This window comes from Hydra vulgaris, chromosome 15 (genome assembly GCF_038396675.1).
Source record: "Hydra vulgaris chromosome 15, alternate assembly HydraT2T_AEP".
NCBI lineage: Eukaryota > Metazoa > Cnidaria > Hydrozoa > Anthoathecata > Hydridae > Hydra > Hydra vulgaris.
In genome coordinates this window covers 15,169,814-15,197,743 of record NC_088934.1, presented here as the reverse complement: position 1 = coordinate 15,197,743, position 27,930 = coordinate 15,169,814, and the positions used below count along the sequence as shown (strand labels likewise).

The 27,930-nt window shown below is 26.9% G+C and overlaps 1 protein-coding gene across 3 annotated transcripts in view; it reads right to left on the bottom strand.

The window, feature by feature from the left end:
- The window catches only part of LOC136092472 (E3 ubiquitin-protein ligase RNF31-like), a 123,962-nt gene extending 96,141 nt beyond the window's left edge, over positions 1 to 27,821 (bottom strand). For 2 of the 3 annotated variants that reach the window (XM_065820753.1, XM_065820754.1), the window contains exon 1: positions 27,564 to 27,821. In XM_065820753.1, coding sequence (XP_065676825.1) covers positions 27,564 to 27,648 — 85 coding nt within the window. In that variant the 5' untranslated portion in view covers positions 27,649 to 27,821. The remainder of the gene's footprint in view (positions 1 to 27,563) is intronic. The other variant, XM_065820755.1, reaches the window with a different exon arrangement.
- Positions 27,822 to 27,930: the final 109 nt, after the last annotated feature.

Below are 27,930 nucleotides of genomic sequence, written 5' to 3'. Positions count from 1 at the left end.
AATCGACATTGGCCAATGCATCGGCATTGACTATTAAGCCAAACTAAACAGGTGCATAGGCACACCTTATATATGCAAGTTGCATACCTAATATTAAGATATTACCTTTATATACATACATTAAACTCTATAATTAGCCTTAATCGGCCTTTGCTGATGGCACATCACTAGTAAGCAGCTAAAACATATAATAACCATTTTGCTATTGTATGCTTTAATTTTATAAATGCTGCATGAACTATTAGCTAAGCTCTGTGAGTAAACACAACTTAGAGGTTCCTTCTAGTTTGATATCAAATTTGATAACTATATATATATATATATATATATATATATATATATATATATATATATATATATATATATATATATATATATATATATATATATATATATATACACATATATATATATATATATATATATATATATATATATATATATATATATATATATATATATATATATATATACACATATATATATATATATATATATATATATATATATATATATATATATATATATATATATATATATATATATATATATATATATATATATATATATATATATATATATATATATATATATATATATATATATATACATACATACATATAAAAAAAAATTTTTTCTTTCAATATTAAAAAATGAAAGAGAGAAAAGTTTCTGTTAATAGATCAACTTTTGAAAATTCTTAAAAAAGTGATTTTGAAACTAGTGTTATACCTATCTGCATGAAAGTTGGCTCCCCAAAAAAAATATTTAATTGCAGTTTAACTCCAGAAAAAAAAATAACATAGAAACTAACATAATCATAGAAACAAGATAATTGTGTCTTTGAAAAAGAAGGTAAAAGCAGAACAGCAAAAGTCTCGAAGAATGAAAAAAAAGATAACATCTCTTAAATCAGTTGTAAAAATAATAAGTCGAAAACAAAAAATATCATTAAAATGTGAAGAAATGCTATTAAAAACATTTTCAGAAGTTCCTCAAGCTCTAACCTGAAGAATGATTATGCGTAAAAATCATGGTAAAAGATTTAAATATTCAGATGAATTCAAATCCTTTGCACTTACCCTGCAGTTTTATTCAAGTAAAGCTTATGATTATGTGCGAAAAATATTTAATTTTAATTTACCACATCAAGCACAAATTAGGAAATAGTATGGAAAAGTTTCAGCAGAACCAGGTTTTACAAAGCCAGCGTTTGCAGCACTTAAATACAAGGTTATAGAAGCTGAAAAGTTAGGATCTAAAGTCATTTGCTCACTTATGTTAGATGAAATGGCTATTAAAAAACACATATCATGGGATGGAAAAGCATTTAAGGGGTATGTTGATCTTGGGAACGGCATACAAGATGACTTATCCCCAGTTACAAAAGATGCCCTAGTTCTCATGGCTGTTAGTATAAACAGTTCATGGAAAGTTCCATGTGGATATTTTTTTATAGATTGGTTAAATGGTGCCAAACGAGCAAACATTGTAAATTTATGTATTAAACGATTAACAGATGTTGGTGTTGAAGTCATATCACTAACATGTGATGGACCCTCATGTCACATTTCCATGTTATCAAACCTTGGTGTTTCAATTGATGCTTTAAAAATGAACACTTCTTTTACTCATCCTCTCAACTCTGAAAAAAGTTCATACTCTCCTTGATGTTTTTCACATGCTTAAGCAAATTTGGAATTGCTTCGCAGATAGTGATGTTTTGTTTGATAGCAAAAACAATGCAATATCATGGAAATATTTAGATTATCTACAAAAACTGCAAGAAGATGAAGGATTACGCTTTGAAAATAAATTAAGACTAGCACATATTAATTGGAGGCAACAAAAATTGAAAGTAAATCTTGCTGCTCAGGCAATTAGTTCAAGTGTAGCTAATACAATAGAGTTCTGTTGCAAAGACCATAAATTAATGCAGTTTCAAGGAAGTGATGCAACAGTTAAATTTATTTGAATACTTGATAGATTGTTTGACATTTTAAACTCAGGAAATCCCTTTGCTAAGGGTTATAAATCCACACTAAAAACGAGTAATAAGCATATATGGGATAAATTTCTTGATGAAGCATATGATTATATTTCAAACTTTCAAGACTCATCTCATAGATTGTTGCATACGACAAGAAGAAAAACTGGGTTCATTGGATTTTTAATGGCTATAAAAAGTATTAAGCAGGTTAAAATATTTTGTAAAGTTATATTTATAGCTGAAAATTGTAAAGTTATATAGATTGTATGTATTACATATATATATATATATATATATATATATATATATATATATATATATATATATATATATATATATATATATATATATATATACATATATATATATATATTTAGATATTTTATAGCCTTGTTAAAATTCCTGAAGCACCTTTAAAATATCTTCTAACATGCAAGTTAAGTCAAGACCATCTGGAGTTGTTTTTTGGTTCAATACGAGGATCAGGAGAATTTAACAACAACCCAACAGCGCAGCAATTCACTACAGCATATAAACGACTTTTACTTCGGAGCCATATTGAAAGAGGATCAGGGAATTGTGAAAAAATACAAGCAGAAAATATTTTAAATGTCTTAGATGATTCAGTTACGATAAATAACAGTAGTTTGGATATTACATCAGTAAACATAATCAGAAAATATGACTTATCTGAAAGAACATCTAACACTACTGATCATGATTATTCTTTCATTGCTAATATTTGATTGCTAACTGAGTATAAAAAAGCAGCTATTTCTAATATATCTGGCTTCGTTGTTAAATAGGCAAAAAAGAAAATATTTTGTATGTTATGTTGTGATGTACTTGGTTCTAAAAAACCTGCTCCAGAATCTAATTTTCTTAAAGTAAAAGACAATGGTGATCTTATGAAACCAACAAAAGATGTTATTACTGATTGTGAAAAAACTGAAAAAAAAATTACAAGAATGCTAGCAACAATACCTGGAAAACTGCCAAAGTCCAAAAACATCCCAAAAGTTATATCTATTTCAGTTTTAAAAAGTTTAGGATCTGTCATATTTAGAGACTTGCATGAACATATGTTTGATACTGGTATTAATGAAAATCATGTTTTTAAATTAATCAAAATAATTTCTCAATGTTATTGCAAAGTCAGACTTTATGATCTGGGAAAACAAGCCACTGAGAAAATGTCACGGAAAAATATTAGAAAAATATTAAGTAAATTAGTATTATTTAATCATCAATAACTACAACTTTTACAAGCACAAAACTATTTTATATCATAAATAGTAACATAATTATATATATAGTATATATATATATATATATATATATATATATATATATATATATATATATATATATATATATATATATATATATATATATATATAGTATATATATATATATATATATATATATATATATATATATATATATATATATATATATATATATATATATATATATATATATATATATATATATATATATATATATATATATATATATATATATATATATGTATATATATATATATGCTGTTCAACTTATATATTTTAGTAAAAGTTTTTTAGTAAAAAGTTATTTTAGTAAAAAGTTGAAAAGATTATTTACTTACTTTTAGGAGTATTATATTTTCAACTTGCACTTATAATCATAATTTTTGAATATCAACATAATCTAGATAAATTATCTAAAGAATACGATCATTCTTTAGACATTTTACAACAGATTTTTACTATTTTGTTGATATTGGCTTTTTTTCCTTCTAATTTCTAAGTACTTTCAATCTTTTTTTTTCTTCTATCTTTTGTTTTCTTTTCTTAAAATTTCAAGCGCATCATAACAAATTGTGGGTCCTCACAATATGGCCGCCTAAATATTTTTTTGGCTTCAATTTCGATATAAGAGATGCGCTATCCAGTTATAATATAGATCAGTGACTTGGACGCAAATCAGAGCCAAAGCATTATTTTAAAAGATATTAGAAAAACTCAGTTAAAAAAGTATACATTTTTTAGTTTATTTACTATGAAAAGAAAACTTTCAAAAAATAAATAAAATTTTTGAGGAACATTTCTTATTTCAATTTTAAAAAGAAAATGGTACTATCATAAGCAGTTTACTTGGAATTCTTTACTAATTGAATAGTAATTTAGATATCTAAACAACAATCATATGTTGTTTAGATATCTAAACTATTTTTAGATAATTAAGTTGTTTTTATAATTATTTTATAAATATGCCATCGGTTGGAAAATCAGAAAATAAGGCTGATGCCAATACCGATTCCAATTGTGCAAAAAGTGGCCAATTAAGCTGCTGCCGATTAATCAGTACATCACTATTATATATATATATATATATCAGGCCTTGTTTTAAAGCATTATGCAGATTGCAATTTACGTACATGTTAAACTATTTTACATATACCTAAAGCGATTTTGGTTAAGTGACTTTTTAATATCTAATATAATTAAAAAATGTCTTTTAAGCGTTAAGATAAACGAAGTAATTAATGTTTTAAAAACCATTTATAGGTTTAAATGATGATTATTATAAAACTTTGTTTAAAGATTTTTTCATAAGGCAAGTGAAAGCTCAGCAATATAAACTTTTTAATAAATGGTACTTGAAACCTCAAATATTATTTGCTTTTACAACAAAATCGCTGGTAAAGTAATTAGTTTATACTAAATATTCAAAAAAAGTAATATTTAATTTAATTATTTATTTAACATTCTATAATATATTTACATAACTAAACTTATAAATCAATTGAACTCATTTTGTGGTAACTAAAAAATGTCCTTAAAAAAAACACGCCAAATTCACATTAAGCTAAAGCGTTAAATATATTTAATTGAAAACAAAGACACACACACACATATATACATACATACATACATACATATATATATATATATATATATATATATATATATATATATATATATATAAATATATATATATATATATGTATATGTATATATATATATATATATATATATATATATATATATATATATATATATATATATATATATATATATATATATATATATATATATGTATATATATATATATATATATTAGTAGTAGAAAATCACTTAACAAAAATTTTTTCCATTTAATTTTTGTTAAGTGATTTTCTACTACTAATATAATTGCTCTGTTCTTTTAAGAACATTGAGCACTCTATTGAGTAGAATACTTTTTAAAGTTGTTTAAATATATATATATATATATATATATATATATATATATATATATATATATATATATATATATATATATATATATATATATATATATATATATATATACATCCCTAAGTTTTTGTTTTAACATTATCACTGTCACCTCGATTTAGAACAGCTTGCCCAATACCTATCATGTGTTGAACTCTTGTTTTATTTATCTCCAGGGATTCTATAATTTTCCTTATACTGTATTCTGGAACAACTGCAAAGGTCTTAAGATTCAGCCAATTAAAAATATCATGGCATGTTAAAAAATAAAATATAAACAATTAAAAAAAAAATTTGCAAAGGCTGTCAAAGTTTTAACATCTACAAGTGTTGGACTTATCACATGACATTGTATGTGTACAGAAAAAATTTATTATTATATTATGTTATAGAATGTTCTGTGGCTCCTGAACTTAGAACTGACACTTTAATTTTTACAGGCTTGTTGGTGTTCCACACTTTCAAAATGATTTTCGTTTTGGTCTCACCAATATATATACTTCTGCATGAGCATTTAAATTCGTGAACACCTGGATTAGAGTTCGGTGTTAGTTTTGTTCTGTTGTTGTATAATATATTATTTAAATTGGGAGCTGAAGTAAACATAACTCTGATGTTTTGCTTTCTAAATTCTCTTCGGAGTTTAGGGCCAATAATAGGTATCCAAGGTAGTTTAACAAACTGTTTGTCTAATTGTTTAGATGTAGTATTTTTCGAAGCGCGGTCTAAATAGTTTTTGGTTATTTTAATAAGATTATTTTTGTTATAGCCATTTTCAAAAAATTTATCTATGACAAAATGAATTTCTTGTGAGGGATGTTTTTGAGAGCAGATTTGTTTTGCTCTACATAGAAATCTTTCAAAAGATGCCAGTGCTTATGCTTGGGTTGATAATAGTTTGGTTTTATTTGAACATTGGTTATTGCATCCTTACGATTTACTTGAATCCTATAAAATCCGTTCATTGTATTGGTAATAGAAATATCTAATAAGTTATATTCTAACAAGTTATATTATTCAACAGTATATTTTATGGAGGAGTTTTATTCATTTAAAGCTTTATTAAGGAATTCTTTTTTTTCTTTCAAATTGAAGCAAGCATATGGGTATCATCCACATATCTTTTGTAAGTTTTGTAAGTAAATTGGAATGAGTTAACAAAGGCTATATTAAGGGCTCTTTTATCTATATTTTGCAAAAATGGTTCTGCTATGACTACCATCAACAATTTTAGTAGTGAATGTGGGTGTTGGGTCATAATCAATAACTTTACTATTTTTTATTTGTTCTTTCTAATTTATCTTCTAATTTATCTAGGTTCTGCTTTATTTTTGTATAATAAAGCAAAACCTATTCCTTTGTCAAATGGATGTATCTTTAGGTGCAAATACTTTCTTTTTGTAAAGAAAAGCGTTGTTGTTTTGTTAAATTATCTTTTAATTTTAAAGAACTAGTTAGAGTTTTCAAACAGTTTTGTTGAAGAATCTCTGCCTGTGTTTGTTTATTTTGTTGTTCAAGTTTAAAGGCGCAAGTTTCATTATTAGTGATGATGTCCATATAAGGGATATCCTTTGGCCCAAAATTTGTCCTAATGGGACAAATTTTGGGCCAAGATTAAGTAGTTCAGAAGTTGCTTATCCAGATTATTATTTGTTAAATTTAGCATAGCTGGTTTTAAAATTCGATTAGGAAGATTTTTTTCAAAATTGATTTTATAATTGATGTCATTTTGCAATTTATAGTATTTTTCTTACTTTTTAGCTTTTTTTAAATAATGGTAATTCTTAGATTTGTTCAATATATTATTAACTAACTCATAATCATTAGATCTAATTTGTGATTGAAGATATAAATTTAATTCATCAATTAACTTTTTACTTGAATATAATCATTCTTTTTCGAGCATGAATTAATAATTTTTTTCTCTATTCTTTCATCATAATTTTAGCTTTTTTGGTATGTAATTGACTTTTTATTTTGAACGATTTTGGAATTATATTGTTAGATATACATTTCTGAAGAAAAACAAGTTGATTTTTTGTGTTTGCATTTCGTATCTTCAAAATTTGTAATTTTTTCGTTTCGTCATTTCTTTGTTGTAAAGAGCAGTGATAAAATCTTTAAAAGTCATTTCTTGTTATATGATATGTTTGTAAAAACAAAACAAAACAAAACTACTACCGAACTCAAATCTGGGTGTTTACGAACCTAAATGCTCATGCGGAAGTATATATATTGGTGAGACCAATAAGAAAATCATTTTGAGAAGTGTGGAACACCTAAGAGCCTGTAAAAATCAAAAATGGTCAAGTTCAGGAGCCATGGATCATTCAAAAACATGTTGTGGTACTCTTGATTGGCTGAATCCTAAGACCTTGGCAGTCGTTCCAGAATACAGGATAAGAAAAATTATAGAATCCCTGGAGATAAATAAAACAAGAGTTCAACACAAGATAGGTATTGGGCAAGTTTTCTAAATCATGATGACGGGAATGTTACAACAAAAAGTTGGGGACCAATTTTGACAAAGATTTAACTGATGCCACTATTATATTATTTAATTGGTGTCTATATTTTTAATTTTACAATTTTTAAAGTCTTCTTTTTTAAACAGTTAGTTTCATTTTGTAATGTTTTTTCCATTACCTGATGACGCTGACCATTATAGGCCAGCAAAATATCGTTAATATATTATTACATCAAAATATATTTAAAAAATAACTATATGCTGCATTCATTATTGAAATCAACTTATATATTTACACACATCGTATAACAAGAAATAACTTTTAATGATATATATTTATTTATATATATATATATATATATATATATATATATATATATATATATATATATATATATATATATATATATATATATATATATATATATATATATATATATATATATATAAATATCATTAAAAGTCTTTATTCTATGCACTGCATTGCAAGTCAAGTACTTGCAATGCAGTGCATAGAATAAAGACTAGGACTAGTATTATATTTACATTTATAGTTTAACAATAAATACAATACAAGTAAAAGTACAATGCTATAATGAATGCAAATGCTATACAGTTATGTAAAGTAGTAGTACATGCATAGGCAATTGTTCCAGAAAGTCTGAGACCTTAATCTACAGTGTACTGTACTGACTGTGGCTGGCAGGGCAGTCTGGCTTCTGTACGCTACTGCTATGTGCTATACTACAAATTTTCGTGAATAAAAGTTAGTTCAGCCACATGCTCAGAGAGTAGATTACATCGCCTTCTTGTAACAATGTTACCAGTCGTCGAGTTCAATCTCTCCGAATTTATAGAAGTTGCTGGAATAGCCAATAGTGCCCTCGCTATTCTTGAGAGTTTCGGCAGACGGTGATGATTAACTTTCCACCAATCAAGTACATTGCGTTCCTTCCAATAGGAGGTTCAATCATATACATTCTGACCTCCTCTTGCACAGAAGCTGCATCATCAACTGGCACCATCCTATTCGCAGTTGCTGTTGTAAGCATGCTGTCGAAGTCATCCCATAAACTACTTGGCTTGGAGGCTGCAGCTGATGTCCGACCAGGACCTGAACCAGGACCAGCACTTCCAAAAGCAGGAGCGGGAGCACCAGCACTAGCAGATGTTCCTACAAAGTATTATATAATATAAATAGATGTAAAACTAAAATAGCAAACAGAAATGAAAACCTATGCATTATTGTTTTATTATTCATCTGTAATTAAATTAAACCACAACGCAGTAAATCTGAAAGTTAAATCTAAACTGCAGGTCATTACCATTACCATCAAGTCTTAATCCGTGTTAATCACGTAACATAAAACGTAATAGTTTTGGAATTGTACCTTGAATTAAGTTCGTGTCATGATCGCTCAAGGCACAATGTCCACCTCCACCAACACCAGTACTGCCACGAGATCGGAATTCCTTAGAGTACTGATAAAGACTGTCTACAACAGTAGCTTGCTGTTGTTCAGAGAAGAAGATGGATTTGTAGCGTGGATCAAGAAATGTACATGCTGCATCAGGCAAAGCTGATATAAATTGCGGAAATCGTCGGTCTAGTTTTAACTTTAATTTTCAAGCAATAAGTACACCACAACCCTTATGTGAAAGATCATTGATGAATCGCTGCAATTGCTGATTTAAGCCATGCAAAGCCGGAATTTTCATAGACAACGTTGGGTAGTTCTTGCCACATAATTCTCTACTTGCTTGTTCAAATGGAGCAAGAATTTTTTGATAGCCTTCAGCAAGTTTCCAGTCTGCATTAGTCAAGTTATCAATTTTTTCACTTATTGCTAGTTCTGCAGATATAGCATCTTTTTCTTCGTATAATCTCTTCAGCATAAAGTAATACGAGTTCCACCTAGTAGCAACATTGATTATCAGTTCTCGTTCTACCTTTCCTAATCGCTTCTGCTCTCTGTGCGAATTCTGTGTAGCCTGACAGCTATGGTGATAATGTGACACAATACGACGGCTTTTGGAAAGGACAGTCTGCATTCCATCAATTTCACTCACGGCATCATTGATGGTTAACTGTAAAGTGTGATCAAAACAAGAAAGATCATAAAATAATTGTGAGAGATTCATGACGCTTTTCATATTACTGCCATTATCACACAACGCATAAATTGGAACAGTCCGAGGAAGCTCCCAATTATCAATAGTCTTGTCTAAAGATTCAAGAATGCTTTCGCCGGTATGTTCTCCTGGAAACGGCTTGTTTTCTAATGCAAATGTCTTTAGCTCAAATTCAGGGCTTACATATGACAGACAGAAAGAAATAAATGGATCTTGTGCCCTCGAAGTCCACAGGTCAGTTGTGAATGAATATGAAGGAATATCTTCAAAATCTCGATATATTTCATTAGCGGTTTTCTGTTTTACACTACAATATAACTCAGGTACAACTGATCTTGAAAACGTAGTTCTGCTTGGCACCAGATATTGTGGTTCCATTAATTTCAACAGTTCTTTGAATCCTCTGCCTTCTACAAAGTCGTATGGAAACATGTCTAGAGCAAGCATGCGACCAACCGAATTTGTTATAGCCATGGCATTTGGATGACTTGACGACCAATGTGTTTTCTTATTAAAAAGGTCATCAACTTTACTTTGCTTCTTATTTTCATTTTTCAGTTCTTGTTCTGCAAGTTTTCTTTTACGATTCTCTTCATTTCTCGCTACACACTCTTTATGCACTTTCGGATGAGCAGCACGTAAGTGAGCATAAAGACCTGTTGTTGCTCAAATTGGACACTGAACAGGTAACTTACATGTTCCTATTTTGCAAATGCCTATAATTCTATTGCCATTCGTTTTTTGTCTACTAAAAAATTCCCAGACAATACTTCGACAATTACCATCATTACTATCTGCCATTGTGGAACTGTATAACTTTTTTCTTTCACTTTTAAACGATAAAATTCGATTAACTTTGGGTTCGCTTCGAAACAAAGATACTATACTTCGAAAATTTGAATTGTTCGAAACTAAAAAAAAAGTTCGATTCGAAACAAAACTAAAAGTCAGTTTCGAATTCGCAATCGAAGTTTTGAATTTCACACATCACTAATATATATACATATACATATACATACACATATATATATATATATATATATATATATATATATATATATATATATATATATATATATATATATATATATATATATATATATATATATGTATATATATATATATATATATATATATATATACACATATATATATACATATACATACACACACATATATATATATATATATATATATATATATATATATATATATATATATATATATATATATATATATATATATATATATATATATATATATACACATATATATATATATATATATATATATATATATATATATATATATATATATATATATATATATATATATATATATATGTATATATATATATATATATATATATATATATATATGTATATATATATATATATATATATATATATATATATATATATATATATATATATATATATATTTATATATATGCCTTGAGAGCTTTAGCTCTCGCTCATGCTCCCCTAAAATGGTTTATGAGAGGAATTTATGGCTCTCACAAAAATATAATTTTTTCTCTAAATAGTATAATTATCATTGTAACTAAAATGAAAAATAGAAAGTCATTTTTATAAAAAAATTTAAATTAATTGCATAATAATCTGCAACGCTTTTTAAAAAATAAAAAATAAAAAGAGCGCCGATTGAAATGCACATGTTTTTGATTAGATTGGACTAACTGATAAATTTATTATTACATTCTACAGCCCTCATTATTAGGAAAAATGAGGTTGGCAATACTTTGCCAACATTAAACTGTTAGAAAGATTTTTCAATAAAACATAGAAATGAGGTCAGCGATTTATTGCTGACCTAAAATACTTCTAGGTTGGCTGCTAGGTCGACGTTGCCAAATGCCGACCCTAATTTCAAGGGCTGATTTAATAAGCAATTTTTTAAAGGAATAAACAGATAGCTTGTGCAAAAACCAAAAGCTCTTGTAAGAAGCTGTTTAGAGGAGCATCTTGCATGGCACGCCGTGTTTGTTATAGGAGAGCTTTTTTCTGCTCTCGCGCTCATTTTCTCCTGCTGAAGCCTGTATGAATATATATATATTTATATATATACACATATGTATATATATATATATATATATATATATATATATATATGCACACACACATATCTATACACACAAACATACATATACACACACACACATATATGTATACGCACATACACATACATATATATACACATTATTATAATGTGCTGATGTGCAATTAGTAATTTTAAATTTATCTATGAATAATTCATTCATTTATTGCAATTTGCAACTAAAACTAACAAGAAACTAAATAAAAATAATAAAAGAAAAAAATAAAACAAACAATCAAGCAATTATTATGTATTATTATTAAAATAATGCATTAAATATTTTTATTAAAATAATAATAAAAAAAGGATTTTTATTATCATTAAAATGAATGCGAATCTAAATAAGTGAAGCAAAACAAATTATTAAATATAGTTTTTGTCATATATAAAATTCATCAACAGTTAAATTACCATATTGTTAAAAAAAATAATTTAGAATATCAATGAATGCAGGGATGCGGAGTCCCAAAAGGACTCAAGCTTTATATCTCTTTAAACAAGGTCTCTGGTTTCCAGAGACTCTGAACATGTTGGTTGACTTATGATCTGCTTTATAAAAAAAAAATTCATAAAATTTAATGACATTTTGCCATTATACCTAAGGATTCCGGGTTCAAAAAGTGATTATTCCTCTAACCTAAAAATCTTAAATTTTTTAATTAATAGTAGTTCATTGGTATTTTTTATATTATTAGAGCTCCTGAATACCAAAAACTAGGAAGAAGTAATCTTTTTGAGGCATTTAAATTCAGAGTCCTTTTTAGAATTCCACATCCCTGCATATCATACAAACTCTCTTAATTTACCTTATCTGGTTGTGAATTAGTTTTTGTGGACAAATTAAATTATTTTTAAGTCACACAATTGAAAATAATTTAACTGATAACGCTGATGTAAATATAGATACTATATGTTTATATACACCTACAAATATTCTCAACAGATAATTGAGAGATGTTCAGTTAATGTAAAAACACAGTTATTTGAGACATACTGCCTCTGTTTGTACAATGCAACTCTGTTTTTTAATTTTAGTGTAAACATTTTGTTAAATCTACCATCTTGTTACAAGAAATTTGCTGAAATAATTTCTTGCTATGAAAGTATTTAGGTGTTAAAAATATGTTTAATGAGGCTGGGCTTGTCTACTCTAAATATTTAACTGCTTAACTGCAGAGATCAGCTTGTCACCTGCACTAGTAATTATGCAGCTGTGTATGCATTAAACAAAATTATTAATTGATTATGTTTATTTTAACAATACCCCCTTGTACTTGTTTTCCGAAATAAATAAATAAAATAAAATAGCATAATAATTTTGGACACTTTTTCAAAATTCAAATGATTTTATGAAATTTTAATACATTTTCCAAATGAAATCCAGATTTTTTGTCAAACATCATTTTTAAAAACTCTTATTTTTTTCATCCGATCAATCATAGCTGGCAAGAATTCATTTCGGGAGGTCAAAATAGCAATTTTAGTCATTTTGGGCAGTTACTGACCATTGACCAGCCTTTATTTTCCACACTGATATACATATCAGGCTTTCACAGGAAGGCATACGATTTCACGCTATTATATGACCACGCATGTAATATTTTGTTATTATATATAAACTTTTTTAATTTTTTTGTCTTATACTTGTTCCATTCGGTTTCTGATTGTTCTATACTCAATGATCTTTTTAATAATACTTTAAGAAAGTTCATATTTATAAGAACTTCGATTTGCAAGTATACAAATTAAAAACAGTCATCCATAATGATTTTAACAGAATTTTACTTAAAGTTTAAATATAAAACTTTAAACTTTTTAAATTGAAAAAAGTTAATACTCTCTCTCTCTCAAATTTAAATTTTATGGGAAATAATAAAAGTTCGAATTAGAGAGACTATCGAATTATAGAAAGTTGACTTTTTTCAAATATTCTTTTTAAAGTAATGAATAGAAATCAAACAAACAAACAAATAGTAATTCTCAGGTCTAAAAGCAATATGTATTATGTTTTAAACTTTTAAATTTGAAAAAAAAGTCATAAATTGTAGATTGTCTTTTATGAGCTAGTAAATTTATGTTAAAGATACGATTTATATCTTTAAGAGCCTTTGCCAAAATAACTCCAAGTTAGTTTGCTTTTTCTTAAATTAGTTTAGCCATCCTTTATAAGCTTTAAAATTTTTGAAGCATAACTCTATTGCAAAGTTTACCAGCATGCCACTAATTGGTTCATTATCAGCTCTCCTTTGTTTGAACCATTTAAGTACAGCTTTGTTTACTAGGTAATATGAATCAACTTTCACCCGTTAAGTCAAATTTCCTTGACAAAAAGTGTCAAAGATTTTATCTTTATTCTTTTTCCAGGTTGCATATCAAAAATTTTCGAAATCTCTTTATTTGTTTTTCCTTTCTTCAATTCCATTAGAGTTTTTTATTTCCGCTTTAAATTATTTTCTTTATGTCTCTTTGATGCCATGATTTTTTTAAACAGTAGAAGATAATTTACACTAGTTGTTTTTTAGAAATTCACAACATTCGAAATTTGAAAAAAAATTTTGACGGTTTAATGTGCTTTTTACACATCAGAAGTTAAAAAAGTTCGATTTACAGAGAGAATCTTACTGACTGATTTTACTGTACATTTTAATGCTTAAATGTTAACAGCAAGTTGTTTAATTAACTAAAAAAACAGTAAAAAAAAACATCCTGACATAAAATTACATCAATAAAAAAGAAAATTATTACTTTTTAAAATCATTATTTTAAATGATATTTAATTCTAAAATGCTAAAATCAAGTTGTTTTATAAAATAAGAACTATTCACTGTAACAAAAAAACATGTAATTACACTAGTATAAAAGAAATTTTTTACCTATTAAATTCATCGTACACATTTTTAACATTACCAAATTTATTATAATTAAACAACCTTGTTAGAGACAAAAAAATATCTTTCACATTCAAAAAAAGATACAAGAAATCAATCCCTGTTTAGTTTTCCATTACCATGGTTTTTAAGTTACTTTAATTATATTCATTACTATTGATTTCTCTTTTTTAATTTAATCTGAAATGCAACTTAGGAGTTAGATTTACAGTAAGAATGGATTCATCTGTCATCACCATAAAAAACAACTCCTAGAACTAGAACAACTCCTAGAATTAGGAGCTATCATCAATTTAACCCAGAGTTTATAGATACTATTAGATCTAACCAAACAAGTAGAGATGTTAATATAACAGACATATTTCTTTTTGTGGTATTATAAGTTCTCAAACTAATCAGCAAACTAACATTAAGACATTGAAATTTGGTGAATTTATTCTGTGTAAATACTGTGTTGATGCAATTTATTGAATTGGTATGATAAATGAAACTTATTGTAATGTAATCTTTTCATGATGATGGCAGAAAAAAGTTTAAACTTGTTATCTGTTAAAGATATTATGGCAACATCAATGAATCTGCACAGCCTTTTTAACAAACTTTTCTGGCCATCTAGAGCAAATGAGTGTTGGGTTTTAATTACCAACACAATTTGCATCATTGACGTACCTGTAACAACAACTGACACTTTATTCTTTTTGTATTTCATATTGTAAATAATTAAATAAAACAGAACAAAAAATTTTTTGAGGAAAGTGTTTTAAAAGTTATCTTTAAATTGTTAAAGTAAGAAAAAAAAATTTTTTTTATAAAAATGGAACATGGATCCTGGTGACTTGGCCTAGGGACCCTCTGGTAGTCTGCCCTAGGAACAATTTTAATACATATTCATCAGGACTACACAAATACTGAAATTTTCAGAGCTCCAGTTTGACTGGAAAGTAGTGAAAAATCTATTGCAAGATTCCACTTAAAAAGGCGGGTAATGTGGCCCTGGAAACAATTTGAATATGCATGTTTATCAGCACTTTAGAAATGCCAAAAGTTTCAGAACTCCAGCTAGTCTGGAAGGTAGAGAAAAATCAATCACAATATTCTGCTACAAAGAAATAGGGTCCAAGCCCTGTTAACCATATAAAGAAAGCCATATACCTGCAGATCAAAATGCTTTTTCCATGCTTTATATAAGGTTACTTTCTATATATATATGTTTGTGTGCCACAAAATTTGAAATCAATTTTTGAAAGCTTTTTTCTCAACCAATTTTGCTCAAATTTTGCACACTTAATCATTTTCGATGACAATACAAGGAAATGGAAAAATTTGACCAAAAAAAGTAAATTAAGTTAACAAAAATTTAGTTTGTATTTCCCCATACATTTTATTTATTTGATATGAATTGCGTATTACGTCACAAAAATCATTGATTTGCAAATTATTTGCAGTTTCAAAGACATTAAAGCGCAGCGATTCAAAACCTATTGTTTTTTAAGTCTTAAGTTATTAAGCTAAAAAACAAAAATTTAAAACGCGCTACTTTTTCTTCCATGCTTTATATAAGGGTACTTTCTATATATATATTTTTGTGTGCCACAAAATTTGAAATCAATTTTTGAAAGCTTTTTTCTCAACCAATTTTGCTCAAATTTTGCACACTTAATCATTTTCGATGACAATACAAGGAAATGGAAAAATTTGACCAAAAAAAGTTAAGTTAACAAAAATTTAATTTGTATTTCCCCATAAGAACACTTAATAAAAAAAAAATTTAAAAACGTAACAGTAATTTTTCCTTCTACAAAAGATAACAAAAAAAGAATTTCTAGGCCCAATAGAATTCTGCTTGCATAAAGTATGGATTTGAAAAAAGAATTTTTTTTTGATTTACTAGTTTTGTGAAAAGATCAATGAATATAGAATGTGTAAAAAAAATTTTTTTTATCATCAAGGCCACATGAGTTTTTTTGGGCATTAAAAACAGGTATATAAAAACTGTCTAAATTTATTTAAATTGATAAATACAGGAACTTAATAATAATTTAAATTTCTGATCATTTTATTTGATTTGGCACCCCTGAAAATACCCAGGTACAATATTTTAAGTAAAAAGATCAAATATTTTTTAAAGATATGTGACCTGAAACCTCAAAATAAACGTTGCAATTCTGAGGGGACAAGAGGGAAAATAATAAAAAACAAAATAGTCACCCCAATAGGGTGACTATTTATTTTTTGTCCGCAGCTCTATTTGTTATTTTTTTTAATCTAAAGTAATAATAAAACTATATTTTGAAAGACACAGTGCCAAATTTTGTTTTCCACATTTTCTATTTATGAGAAAATAAAAAAATTGTGTGAGTGTTTAAACGTATTTAAAAAGTTACTTCCTAAAGAAAAACTAAAGAGTTTTATTTTTTAAACAACAATACTATTTTAATATTTTTTTAATTTTATTTAAGGCTTTAAAATTGTTGTAAAAAACACTTGATTTGTCCAAAAAAAATACATTGACAGGCCTTGTTAAGAACAGTTATGCAGTTCGCATTTTACGTACGATTTGCATTCAGCAAGTTTTAGCTTTGAACTTATGAGCTTTTTTATTTTGAATGTATTTAAATTTTAATATCGTTTATGTGACATTTATTCTAAACATTCTACAGGCCTTGTTTTAAATAAAAAATGTTTAAAGCAATAGCTTAATAAGAATTTAGTATAAAATTCTCTTTACTTTTTTATTTTTTAAAGACATTAACTTTTTAAATTACTGTAATATTAATTACCACAAAACGAGTTAAATATTATTTAATTTTTTATTATTACTACAGGGGAATGTTTATTTTTTTTATTTTTTATTTAATATTAAATAATAAAATCTAACATTACACTTAAAAATGTTTGATATTAACAAATACCTTTCTTTTCTCGACATTTGCATAAATGAATATGATAAATTTTTGAATTTTTAAATGATTATGTCTTAAAATTCTAATTGCGGCTTTGCAACTACACTTGATTTTTTATTTAAAAAAATTGCGAGAAACAAATAAAAAAATTAAGTTAATTTATTTACTTTATTTATTAAAGGGTTATTATCTTATTAACGATTTTGTTCTGAAAGCAAAGTTTATTTTTCCAAACATCATTTATTAAAATTATATTGCTGCATATATCGTTTATTAAAAAAAATCAATGTGATTTAAAAAAAAGTTTTTATAACTTGCGTTATAAAAAAAAAAGTTTAACTTACATTTTGTGCAAATTTTTGATGTAGCCGTTAATCTTAAATTTAATTAGTTTAATGAGTAAAAAAAAATGTTTAAGAAGGAAAACTGAAAAAACAATTGTGATAAAAATGAGCTAACTTTTTTTTAAGAATAAACAAAATTTTAATATTGAATAATATTTAGTAATATTTTGAAATAAATTTGACACAAAGGGGTTACCATAAAACAATAAAAACGAGGTCGGCAAAAAAATGCCAACACTCTGAAACTCGAACACTTTGAGGCCAGCAGTTAGGGCGACATTGAGAAATGCCAACCCTAATTCAGAGGGCTGGATATGTAACCAAGAACTACCATTTAACAATAAAAAATAGCATATGTTAAAAAAAAGTTATCTGGAAGTGTGGCAAATTTAAACTATTAAAATTACATCTTTGTTTTTTCCCTAAAGAGATATCAAAACTATAAAATAAAAATCTACTAAGGGGAATTGTGAGTATGTTACACTAAAAATCTATTAAAAACAAAACAATGGTTGCAACAAAGTGTAGAAGATCATACTGCTACAGTCTTTATAGTACAATTCAGTTTGTGATTATAGCGGCTTAATAAACCAGTAGTGTTCATATTTACAAGATATAAAAAATATTAAAGGGAGTTGGAATGATGTTGATTAATGATGCTGTTTTTGTTGATATCTAGATAAATAATTAGTTTTTGTTAATTCAAATAAATTTAAACTTATTCTCTAATGTTTCTTTAAAAAACTAAACAAACCAGCTCTGAATCCTTTTACTCATGATTTTGCAATTTTCTAATCAGCACCATCACAATTGGAACGAAAGATGCAATTATCAAAGGCTTTAATTAAACAATTCATTCTACATCACATTTAAATTTTTTATAATTTTTTATATGGTAAAATAAATATATGATTTATTAGTTAGTATTTGACTTAAAGAAATGGATACAAAATACTTTTTCAATATCTGATTTTCTTTCATAGACAATTTTTGTTAATATTAGGTATGTAGAATTACGTGTTTTACGGAACCGATATTTGTGCTAAAATTCTGTACCACGTTATTTGAAGTTTGCCTTTCGCTATTAAGGGAGAAACGTATTTTGAGGTTTTTCATTCAGAGTTATATATTATCATAGATATTTTTTAAAAACTAGAGTAATTAAACTTTATAAATCTGTACCTTTTGATTACAATAAAAACTTTTTTAAGTAGATTTTTAAATGACAAAAACATAGTTGTACTTTGTGCATTCAGTAAATGTTGAAGATATGCTTGTTTTTTTTTGCAATAGTATTCCTTTAATAGAAATCAAAAGTTCTCCTAAATCAATTATTTAAATCATTTTAATAAATGATATTACCACTCTACTTCTTGTTGAATGGTAATTTATTTTAATCATATTAAGTATGATTCAAACAAACAATTTAGCTAGTTTCAGTTTTTATAAGTTTTTATGTTAAGTATCGAGATAGTAAAATTATAAAACTCTAATATTTTAAATTACATTTCAACTGTAGATAAAATTCCAGGGTTGCAAAAAAACCGTTTTTTTTGAAAAAAACCAAAAACCATAGGTTTTTTTAAAAAAAACAAAAAAAGCCATGGTTTTTTTGGTTAAAATTAGGTTTTTATTAAATAATGCCGTATTTAGTTATCCTTTTAAATTAAAAAAAAGCATAACGCATTTTATTTGAGTAAACTATATTCTTTATCAATATTACTGTAATATTTAATCAAAATTATTCAATACATCATTTTTTAATGTTCTATATATAAATACATGCTTTGCTGCTTTTTCTACCCCCATTTGGTTTCTTAACTTGGAATGAACAAGGTCAAAAGTTGAAAAAATTCTTTTGATTTCAGCACTATGTAATAAACCTTCAATATCCATTATGTTACAATCCACAATTTTTAAAGATTTCCACCATTCTATTGGCGATACATTTTTTAAAACAGATTCGCTTTACAAATAGCTTTTATCGAATGGAGCAGATTTGGCTTTTAATTTGAATATTAATGGTAACAAATTCTTGAACTCTTTATCTGCGAAATTCATGGCAGCTTCATTTTCATTTTCAGAAAGATTACATTCAAAATATCTAGTATCTATTGTGTTTGCCAGGAAATGAGCATCAAAGACAGTCTAAAGGTATCTAGATTCAATTCTTTTTTTTTTTTTTCGTTTGTTAAAAATGATTAACTATTTATCAAATCTTTAAAAATTTCAACAGTGTCACTTATTTTTGTTTGATCTCTTTGCAACTTATCTGGAGCTACTGCAATTGGTTTTAATATTTTTAATAAATCTTCTGTGTTTCGCTTTAAATGTATATCACTTACTTTTTTACCAATCATGGGATATAAGTTTTTATTTTTTTCAAACATTGTGAAAATAATGCTCCAGTTGTTGACAGATTTTTCAAGTGAATCACATACAGAATTCCAGCGAGTTTCATTAGGAAGTGGCAATTTTGTTCCTCCCCTTAATTTATAAATTGCTCCAGTTTGATGATTATTTCTTATATATTTTATTATTTGTGTGACATGCTTGCTTACATTTTCAATATTAAGATCATTTGCTAAAAGATTCAGCATATGAGCAGCACACCCATAAGTTATGATAATATTTCTTTCAGATGACAGTACTTGTTTCATTGATTTCATATTAGCTGCATTGTCAGTCACAAAGCTTTTTACTGTGCATCCAAATTTACATCTTACAGAATCTATTGCTTCTCTTGCTAATTGTGTAAGATATTCACCAGTATGTGAATGACCAGAAGTGTTGATTGTTTCTACCAAAATGTTAACTTTATCTGTAATTACAGAGATACAAACTATAGGTTCATTATGTACATTACTCCAGTCATCGAAAGACATGGCTACAATTTTCCCATTTAATACATTTTTTAATTTCTTCAGCGTAAACCCTATCTAATATTTCTCCTCCAATTTGAGTTCTATTAGGTAGAGTGTATCCTGGATGAAGCATATTGATAAATTTTTAAAATTCTTTGTGTTCAACTGTTCTGAAGCTAGAGTTTGTACTTTATATAAATCTACCAAGTTGCAAATCAAATAAATCTTTCTCTTTGAGGCTTGTTCGTGTGAAAAACTTATCAATTTTTAAATATTTATCAGCTGATGTTGAATTGGGCTGAGACCTTTTCATTTGTTGTTGTGATGTTGATGGTGAATTACCTTTAAAATGAAATTGCAGTTTATTGAATTATTCTAAGTTAATATGTCTGTGCGTGATAATTTAAATATATATGTTTACAATTTAGGGAAAGTTTAAAATTTAAAATGGCTATGGAGTAATTTAACTATCTTCAAGAAGTTGTTGATCTTCCATTAACTCCATAATTTCATGGGGTTGTGACTGCTTGCACTTTTTTATATGTTCATGCATCCTTTGAATTTGACCTTCCATTTTTTTTCTACACGCATTACAAACTGCTCTGCACCTCTTTCTTTCTGGAACAGTCACTCATTTATAATTTAACCAAATCATACCACATTTGCGCACAGTTTTCTGAGACATTTTTTGTGGTATCAATAAATTATGTTAGAACTAACGGGTGATGCGGAAGTTATCGGACAAATCCTAATTTCATTATTTGAGCATAATAATTAGTTTTTGTGGTTTTATGCGTAGGCATAAACGTTCTATAAAATATAAACTTTATTATTTGAAACACAATTATTTAAAATGAGGTTAAATGCAGCTGAACGAGAATCTTTTCGAAAGCGACTAAAAATGTTTTTTGTAAATAAACCTAATACAAAAAAAAAAAAAAATCGTAAATCATTTTGAAAAGGAAGGATTTGCTCAAAGTACAATATATGATAACCTAAAAAGACTTGAAATTGTTCAATCGTTTTCTGATAGAAAGCACCCTGGTCGTCCGACATCCTGGACTAGAGAAAAGAAAGCCGAATTAACGACACTTGTCAACAATCGAAAAGGGGTCAGTCAGAGAAAAATAGGTATTAAATTCAGTGTAAATCAATCGACAATTGGTCATCAGTTAAAAAAAATGAATATTAAATATAAAAAATGTGAACAGACTCCAAAATACACTATAGAACAACAAATAAAGGCAAAGAAAAGAAGCAGGAAACTAGTTAACCAACTCTATAACACAAAATCGCTTCTAGTCATCGATGACGAAAAATACTTTTGTTTTGCAGGGGACAACATGCCTGGAAATTCTGGATACTACACAAACAACAAAAAGACATGCCCAGAAAGTGTTCGTTTTATAGGAAAAAAGAAATTTCCAAAAAAATTATTAATGTGGATAGCCATATCTGACCGTGGTATGCCCGAACCATTGTTACGCACTTCCAAGGCTGTAGCGATCAATTCATCAATCTATATTAATGAATGTTTAGAAAAACTACTTCTTCCATTTATTCACAAGTATCATGGAGACTTTAACCATTTATTTTGGCCAGATTTAGCAAGTTCTCATTATTCTAAAGATTCTCTAAATTGGATGGACCAATATGTCTATTACGTTGATAAAGAATCCAATCCCCCATATGTGCCTCAAGCACAACCAATTGAAAATTTTTGGAGACATTTGGCACAGAAGGTTTACGAGGGAGATTGGCAAGTTTCAACAGAGCAAGTTTTGATTGATCGCATTAAACTAGAACTACAAGAAATTGATTTAAACTTTTTACAGTCGCATATGAAAGGCGTCAGAGCAAAATTGAGATCAATTGCAGATGGTGGTGTTTTTTCATATAAAAAGTAATATATTTTTATTAAAAGATAAATGCTTTATATAAAAAAAATATAATAGTAGTTTGTTTTTTTATTTATAAATAAGTTATTGACGTTTTTATTTTGCCCGATAACTTCCGCATCACCCGTTACTTATAGTTTTGCTAAACATTTAAATGTATATTTATATATATATATACATATATATATATATATAAATATATATATAAATATATATATATATATATATATATATATATATATATATATACATATATATCTATATATATATATATATATATATATATATATATATATATATATATATATATATATATATATATATATATATATATATATATATATATATATATACACACACACACATATATATATACATATATATATATATATATCGCTAAGATAACTTCCTGATGAAATAAGTTCATCAGGAAGCAATGCTTCTTGATGAACCTATTGAAGGAGAAACAGCCGGTAGAAGAAAACAGATAAATAAGTGTTATTACTAATTTATTACTACTCTGTTCTATAACAACTGAGAACACTGAGGACTCTATTCTATAAAAAAACAGAAACAAAAATCATGGATTAAAAAAAATATCTATATTGAAGATTAGTTATATTTGTTAACATAACCCTGTTTTAGTTTCCTGTTGTAAGTTCAAATCTTTTTAAAAAAACATTAATTTGGTTTAAACCAATATTTTTTTAATTTGTTTAATCCATGGTTTAAACCATTTGGTTAAAACCATGCAACCCTGTAAAATTCTTAAAATTTTTATCTTCAATTAAATTATTAAAGAAGTATAATTAACTTTATTATTAGCACAAGGTTTTTTTAACTTAATAAAAGTTAATATTACTAGAGAAATGACAGAAGGCACTGTTAAAATGATCAAAAAAAAGTTACAATGCTTAACTATTATTCAGTTATAGATTCATTTCTTCATGATTGTATTTAAAAAAAAAATTTTGTTTTTCATTATATATTTTCATTTTTTTCTAAATTTGCTATTAATTTATAATTTTTTAATTAAAACAGTTAATTTGTAATTTTAAATACTTCTTTAACTTTTGTTTAATTTTTTTTTAATTTGCAGTTAATAAGATTAAAATTGGTTTTACTGAAATTGAAAACATTAGCATTGTACTTAGCATTGGTTGTATAAGGTATTTATGCTATTGTTTGCACTTAGTTTTTCTCTTATCTATTTATATTTTCTTATTATAGTAGTTCTCCTATTGCATAGTATTTACCCAATTGACTAAGTTGGTATAATTTTAAAGATAATATGGGCCCAAAAAGAAATTTTTGTATATTTTGTGTCAAGTTTAAGAAGTTTTTGTTTACTAACTTCACATTATCTTGCGAAACAAACAATTAGTGTAGGGTAGGGCATATACTTTTTTTTTTTTACTTTAAACAGTGAGTTGTTTATTGAAACTGTCAAACAAGTCAAAGAGTATTTTGGCTTCAGCATTAGCAAAAATGATATTCAGACCCTTGTTAATAATGCAAAGAAATGGGTTTGCAACTTTAAAAGAGACTCTAAACATTTTATTGCATTTTGCAATGAGACCTATGTATTCCAAAAACCACTATTGAACAATTTATTGCAAGCTAACTCTAGTAGCATAAACCTTGTATCAACTTCTTCAGTTATGTCATCATTGGAAAACATTACTATGTTATCTTTAGTAAATAGTGAACCTTTACGTTCACAAAATCAAATTGTAAATTTACAAAGTAGGCACAGTTCAAGAGAAAAATTAACTCTTCAAATTAAAAGTAAAATTAAAGAACAGGTTGTCTCATTTTTCTTCAAAGTTAGCTAGCTCTTCCAAAGAATACCAAAATAAGATAGCTTCATTAAAAGCTAAAATAAAGAGCACGCCATATCAATTGAATGTTTTAAGGCAAAGTGTTAAAAGAAAAGAAGATATTATAAAAGCTTTAAGAGCAGAAGTTAGAGACTGGAATCAAAAGTTACAAACATATTATTACAGTAGACATATTCACAACCTTATAATAACAAGAACGCAATAAAATCAGATTTAAAGATGGCAAAAGTGATTCGGAAGGATTTGTAAATTTTTTAGACAATAACAAATTACCAGAAGGTATAATTCCAAGATATAGTGGCAATCATCTTCATTTACTCTTCTGTACTTGTTTCATCTTTATAAAACACTACAAAGCTTTTAAGCAATTTCTGACCATTGAAACAGTAAAGTGTGTGTAAACTTTACAAACAGTTCTGTGATCAGCATTTTGTAATACAATTGCCATAAAACAAATGTGTGTGCTAGCAATGTTTGGAAAACTTCTTACTGGACCCTGGTAAAAATTTTATGTATCAGCTGAAAATGAAAGATTTGATCATATTGCAGGTATCCAAGTAGTTAAAAATGTTTTGAAAACAATTAAAAATTGCGAATCTAATCCAGGTGCACTGATAAATAGTAAAAAGGATTTTTTCGAAAATCACCATAAATCAAATGCTTTAGAACCTGTCAAAAATTTATGCTCCATCGATGAGCAGATTATCAGCATGATTTTGGCTTGTCTTATTGAAGTGGAAGATGTTTTGTACCGTCAATATGAGTGATATTTCTCACTTTCTATTACAGAGACACTTAAGGAGGAGACAGCTAGTGCAAGGCTTAACAACATAGATCGTTAATACCCATTAACGGGTATGTTTAGTGAAGCTAAAGGAAGATTTCCAAATGCAACAGTTTGTTATATATCTTGCAAAATAAGATCAAAAAAGAATAGAACTATAGATTATCTAGATAGTCTTGACCAAATATCTAGGGAAAATATAGTAAAGTGGTCAATGCAAGCAGCTCGTAAAAAAAGAATAAACAATTGACTGAAACACACTGCATTACGAGTAGAGATTTCAAAAAGACAGACATGCAAAAAACAATAAATGGATAAAAAAAAAGAAAGCTGGAGCGAGATCTGCATGTTTTATCTTTTAATGAGATGAAAAATTTATATAAGCACTTATCTATTGAACAACTTGATGACTTATATAATATAATGTATGAAAGAAATGTTAGAAGAGAACTCTGTCATGAATGGTTTGATACAGATAATAACAATTGTCATGTATGATGGGCGAGTAGAAAAAGTAAATAAGAGAAAAGAAGACAGAATTTATACCATTTCTTACTGGAAAAAAGATGAATCTGATTCAGAAACTGTTGACTATCTCATAAAAAGAATCCAGCTTGCAGCTGATGTTATTGCAAGAGAGTTGATTTTTTCATAATTTGGCTGTTTTATTATGTGGTTTAATGTTATTTATGTGATAGTAGAAACCAAACTTGTTGTTTGGTTTCTAATATCACATAAACTGCTTTGCAATAAAATTACAGCAAGTGGTGTGACTTGCTACAAAAGTACAGAATGTGGTGTGACTTGCAAAAAAGTACAGCAAATGGTGTGACTTGCAAAAAGAGTACAGCAAGTGGTGTGACTTGCAAAAAAAGTACTGCAAATAGTGTGACTTTCCAAAAAAAGTACAGCAAGTGGTGTGATTTGCAAAAAGAGTACAGCAAGTGGTGTGACTTGCAAAAAATGTACCGCAAGTGGTGTGACTTTTTTGATAGACGGCTCTGGCTTACATTCTCGTTGTGTCTATCGTTAAAAATGATTATTATTTTGTTTCATTGATGGAATTTAAAATTTAAATCATTTACTAAAAGCCAAGACAAAAATTATTAATTGGTTTAGTTCAAAATAACTTAATTTAAAAATATTATTTTTAGGTTGGGAAGGGGGATTTAAACGCTCGTTTTACAGAAAGAATGGATCCTAAGATGCATCTTGTGATTTTGTTAATGTTATTTTATTTTATTTTATATAATAGTAATTTAAATTATTTTCTAAATTGCATATAAAAATTTGATTCTATTTTTAGGTTGGAGGGACGTGGTGGCACACACCCTACTTCACTAAATAAATGTGTGTATCGCTAGTAGTAGTAAAATAAAGTTTTTGTATTTGATACTAAATCTTTTTTTTTCTAATAAAGAAAAAAAATTTATAGAAAAGATTTTTTCATTTTAGGGTGTGTTAACACCCTTACACCCACTGACACCCTTACACCCACCCTAAGTCTCATATTTGGCAGTGGTTTGGAAGCAAATAATAACTTTTTCTAAAAAATAATATGAAAATCAACTATTTTACCAAAAAAAAACTTTTTTGTAAATAAAATTTGCATTTATTGGTGGTGTAGGTGTTGATTTGGTACCCCCTCTAGCCTCCCAGATACGCCGGTGGCTAGAAACCAACATGAATTTGTAGCCCACTCTAATAACTATCTTTTGATACCAAGTGATAGGTGTTTAAAAAATAATTGACAAATTTATATTATTTTTAGTTAAGAAAAGTATTTTTTTGACCACAGTTTCTTCAACAAATCCATATATCAAAAAATCGGTATTACTTTTTGTCACGTTATAAACGTTATAACTTTTTGTCAAATCGTTTAATTTTTTCACTTTTAAAATACTGTGATAAAGCTCTTTCCAATGAAATATAACAATCTAATATTTAATCAATTAAAAAATTTCATGTAACATACCTATTAGTAGTAAAGTAAAAAATGAACTAATTATTATTTTTTTAATCTTCATAAATTAGATATTATTTTTTTTACTAGACGTAGTTAAACTGTAATACCTCGAAACACCATCTCATTTTCTGGTTCAATTATTAATACTGGCTGCAATTTTTTAATCTTTTGTGGAGGTAAAGTTGCACTCATCCTAAAACTCCTAATAATAATACAATTCGACTAAAATTAAAATTAAAAAATGATCGGCAATGATATCTTATAAATCAATTCAAAGATTTTCATTTCACGTAAATAAACGAAAATTATAAATACAGTGAAAATTCACTGTACTTAAGCGTAAATTATATTTTCCGTGAAAATTCACGGAAATTAAGAAGCAATTTTGGATATTTTCCGTGAAAATGACGTATTCTGAGTTAACCAATGAACGTTTAAAAAATTAAAGAATATAGGAGAATAGACCTTTTCGCG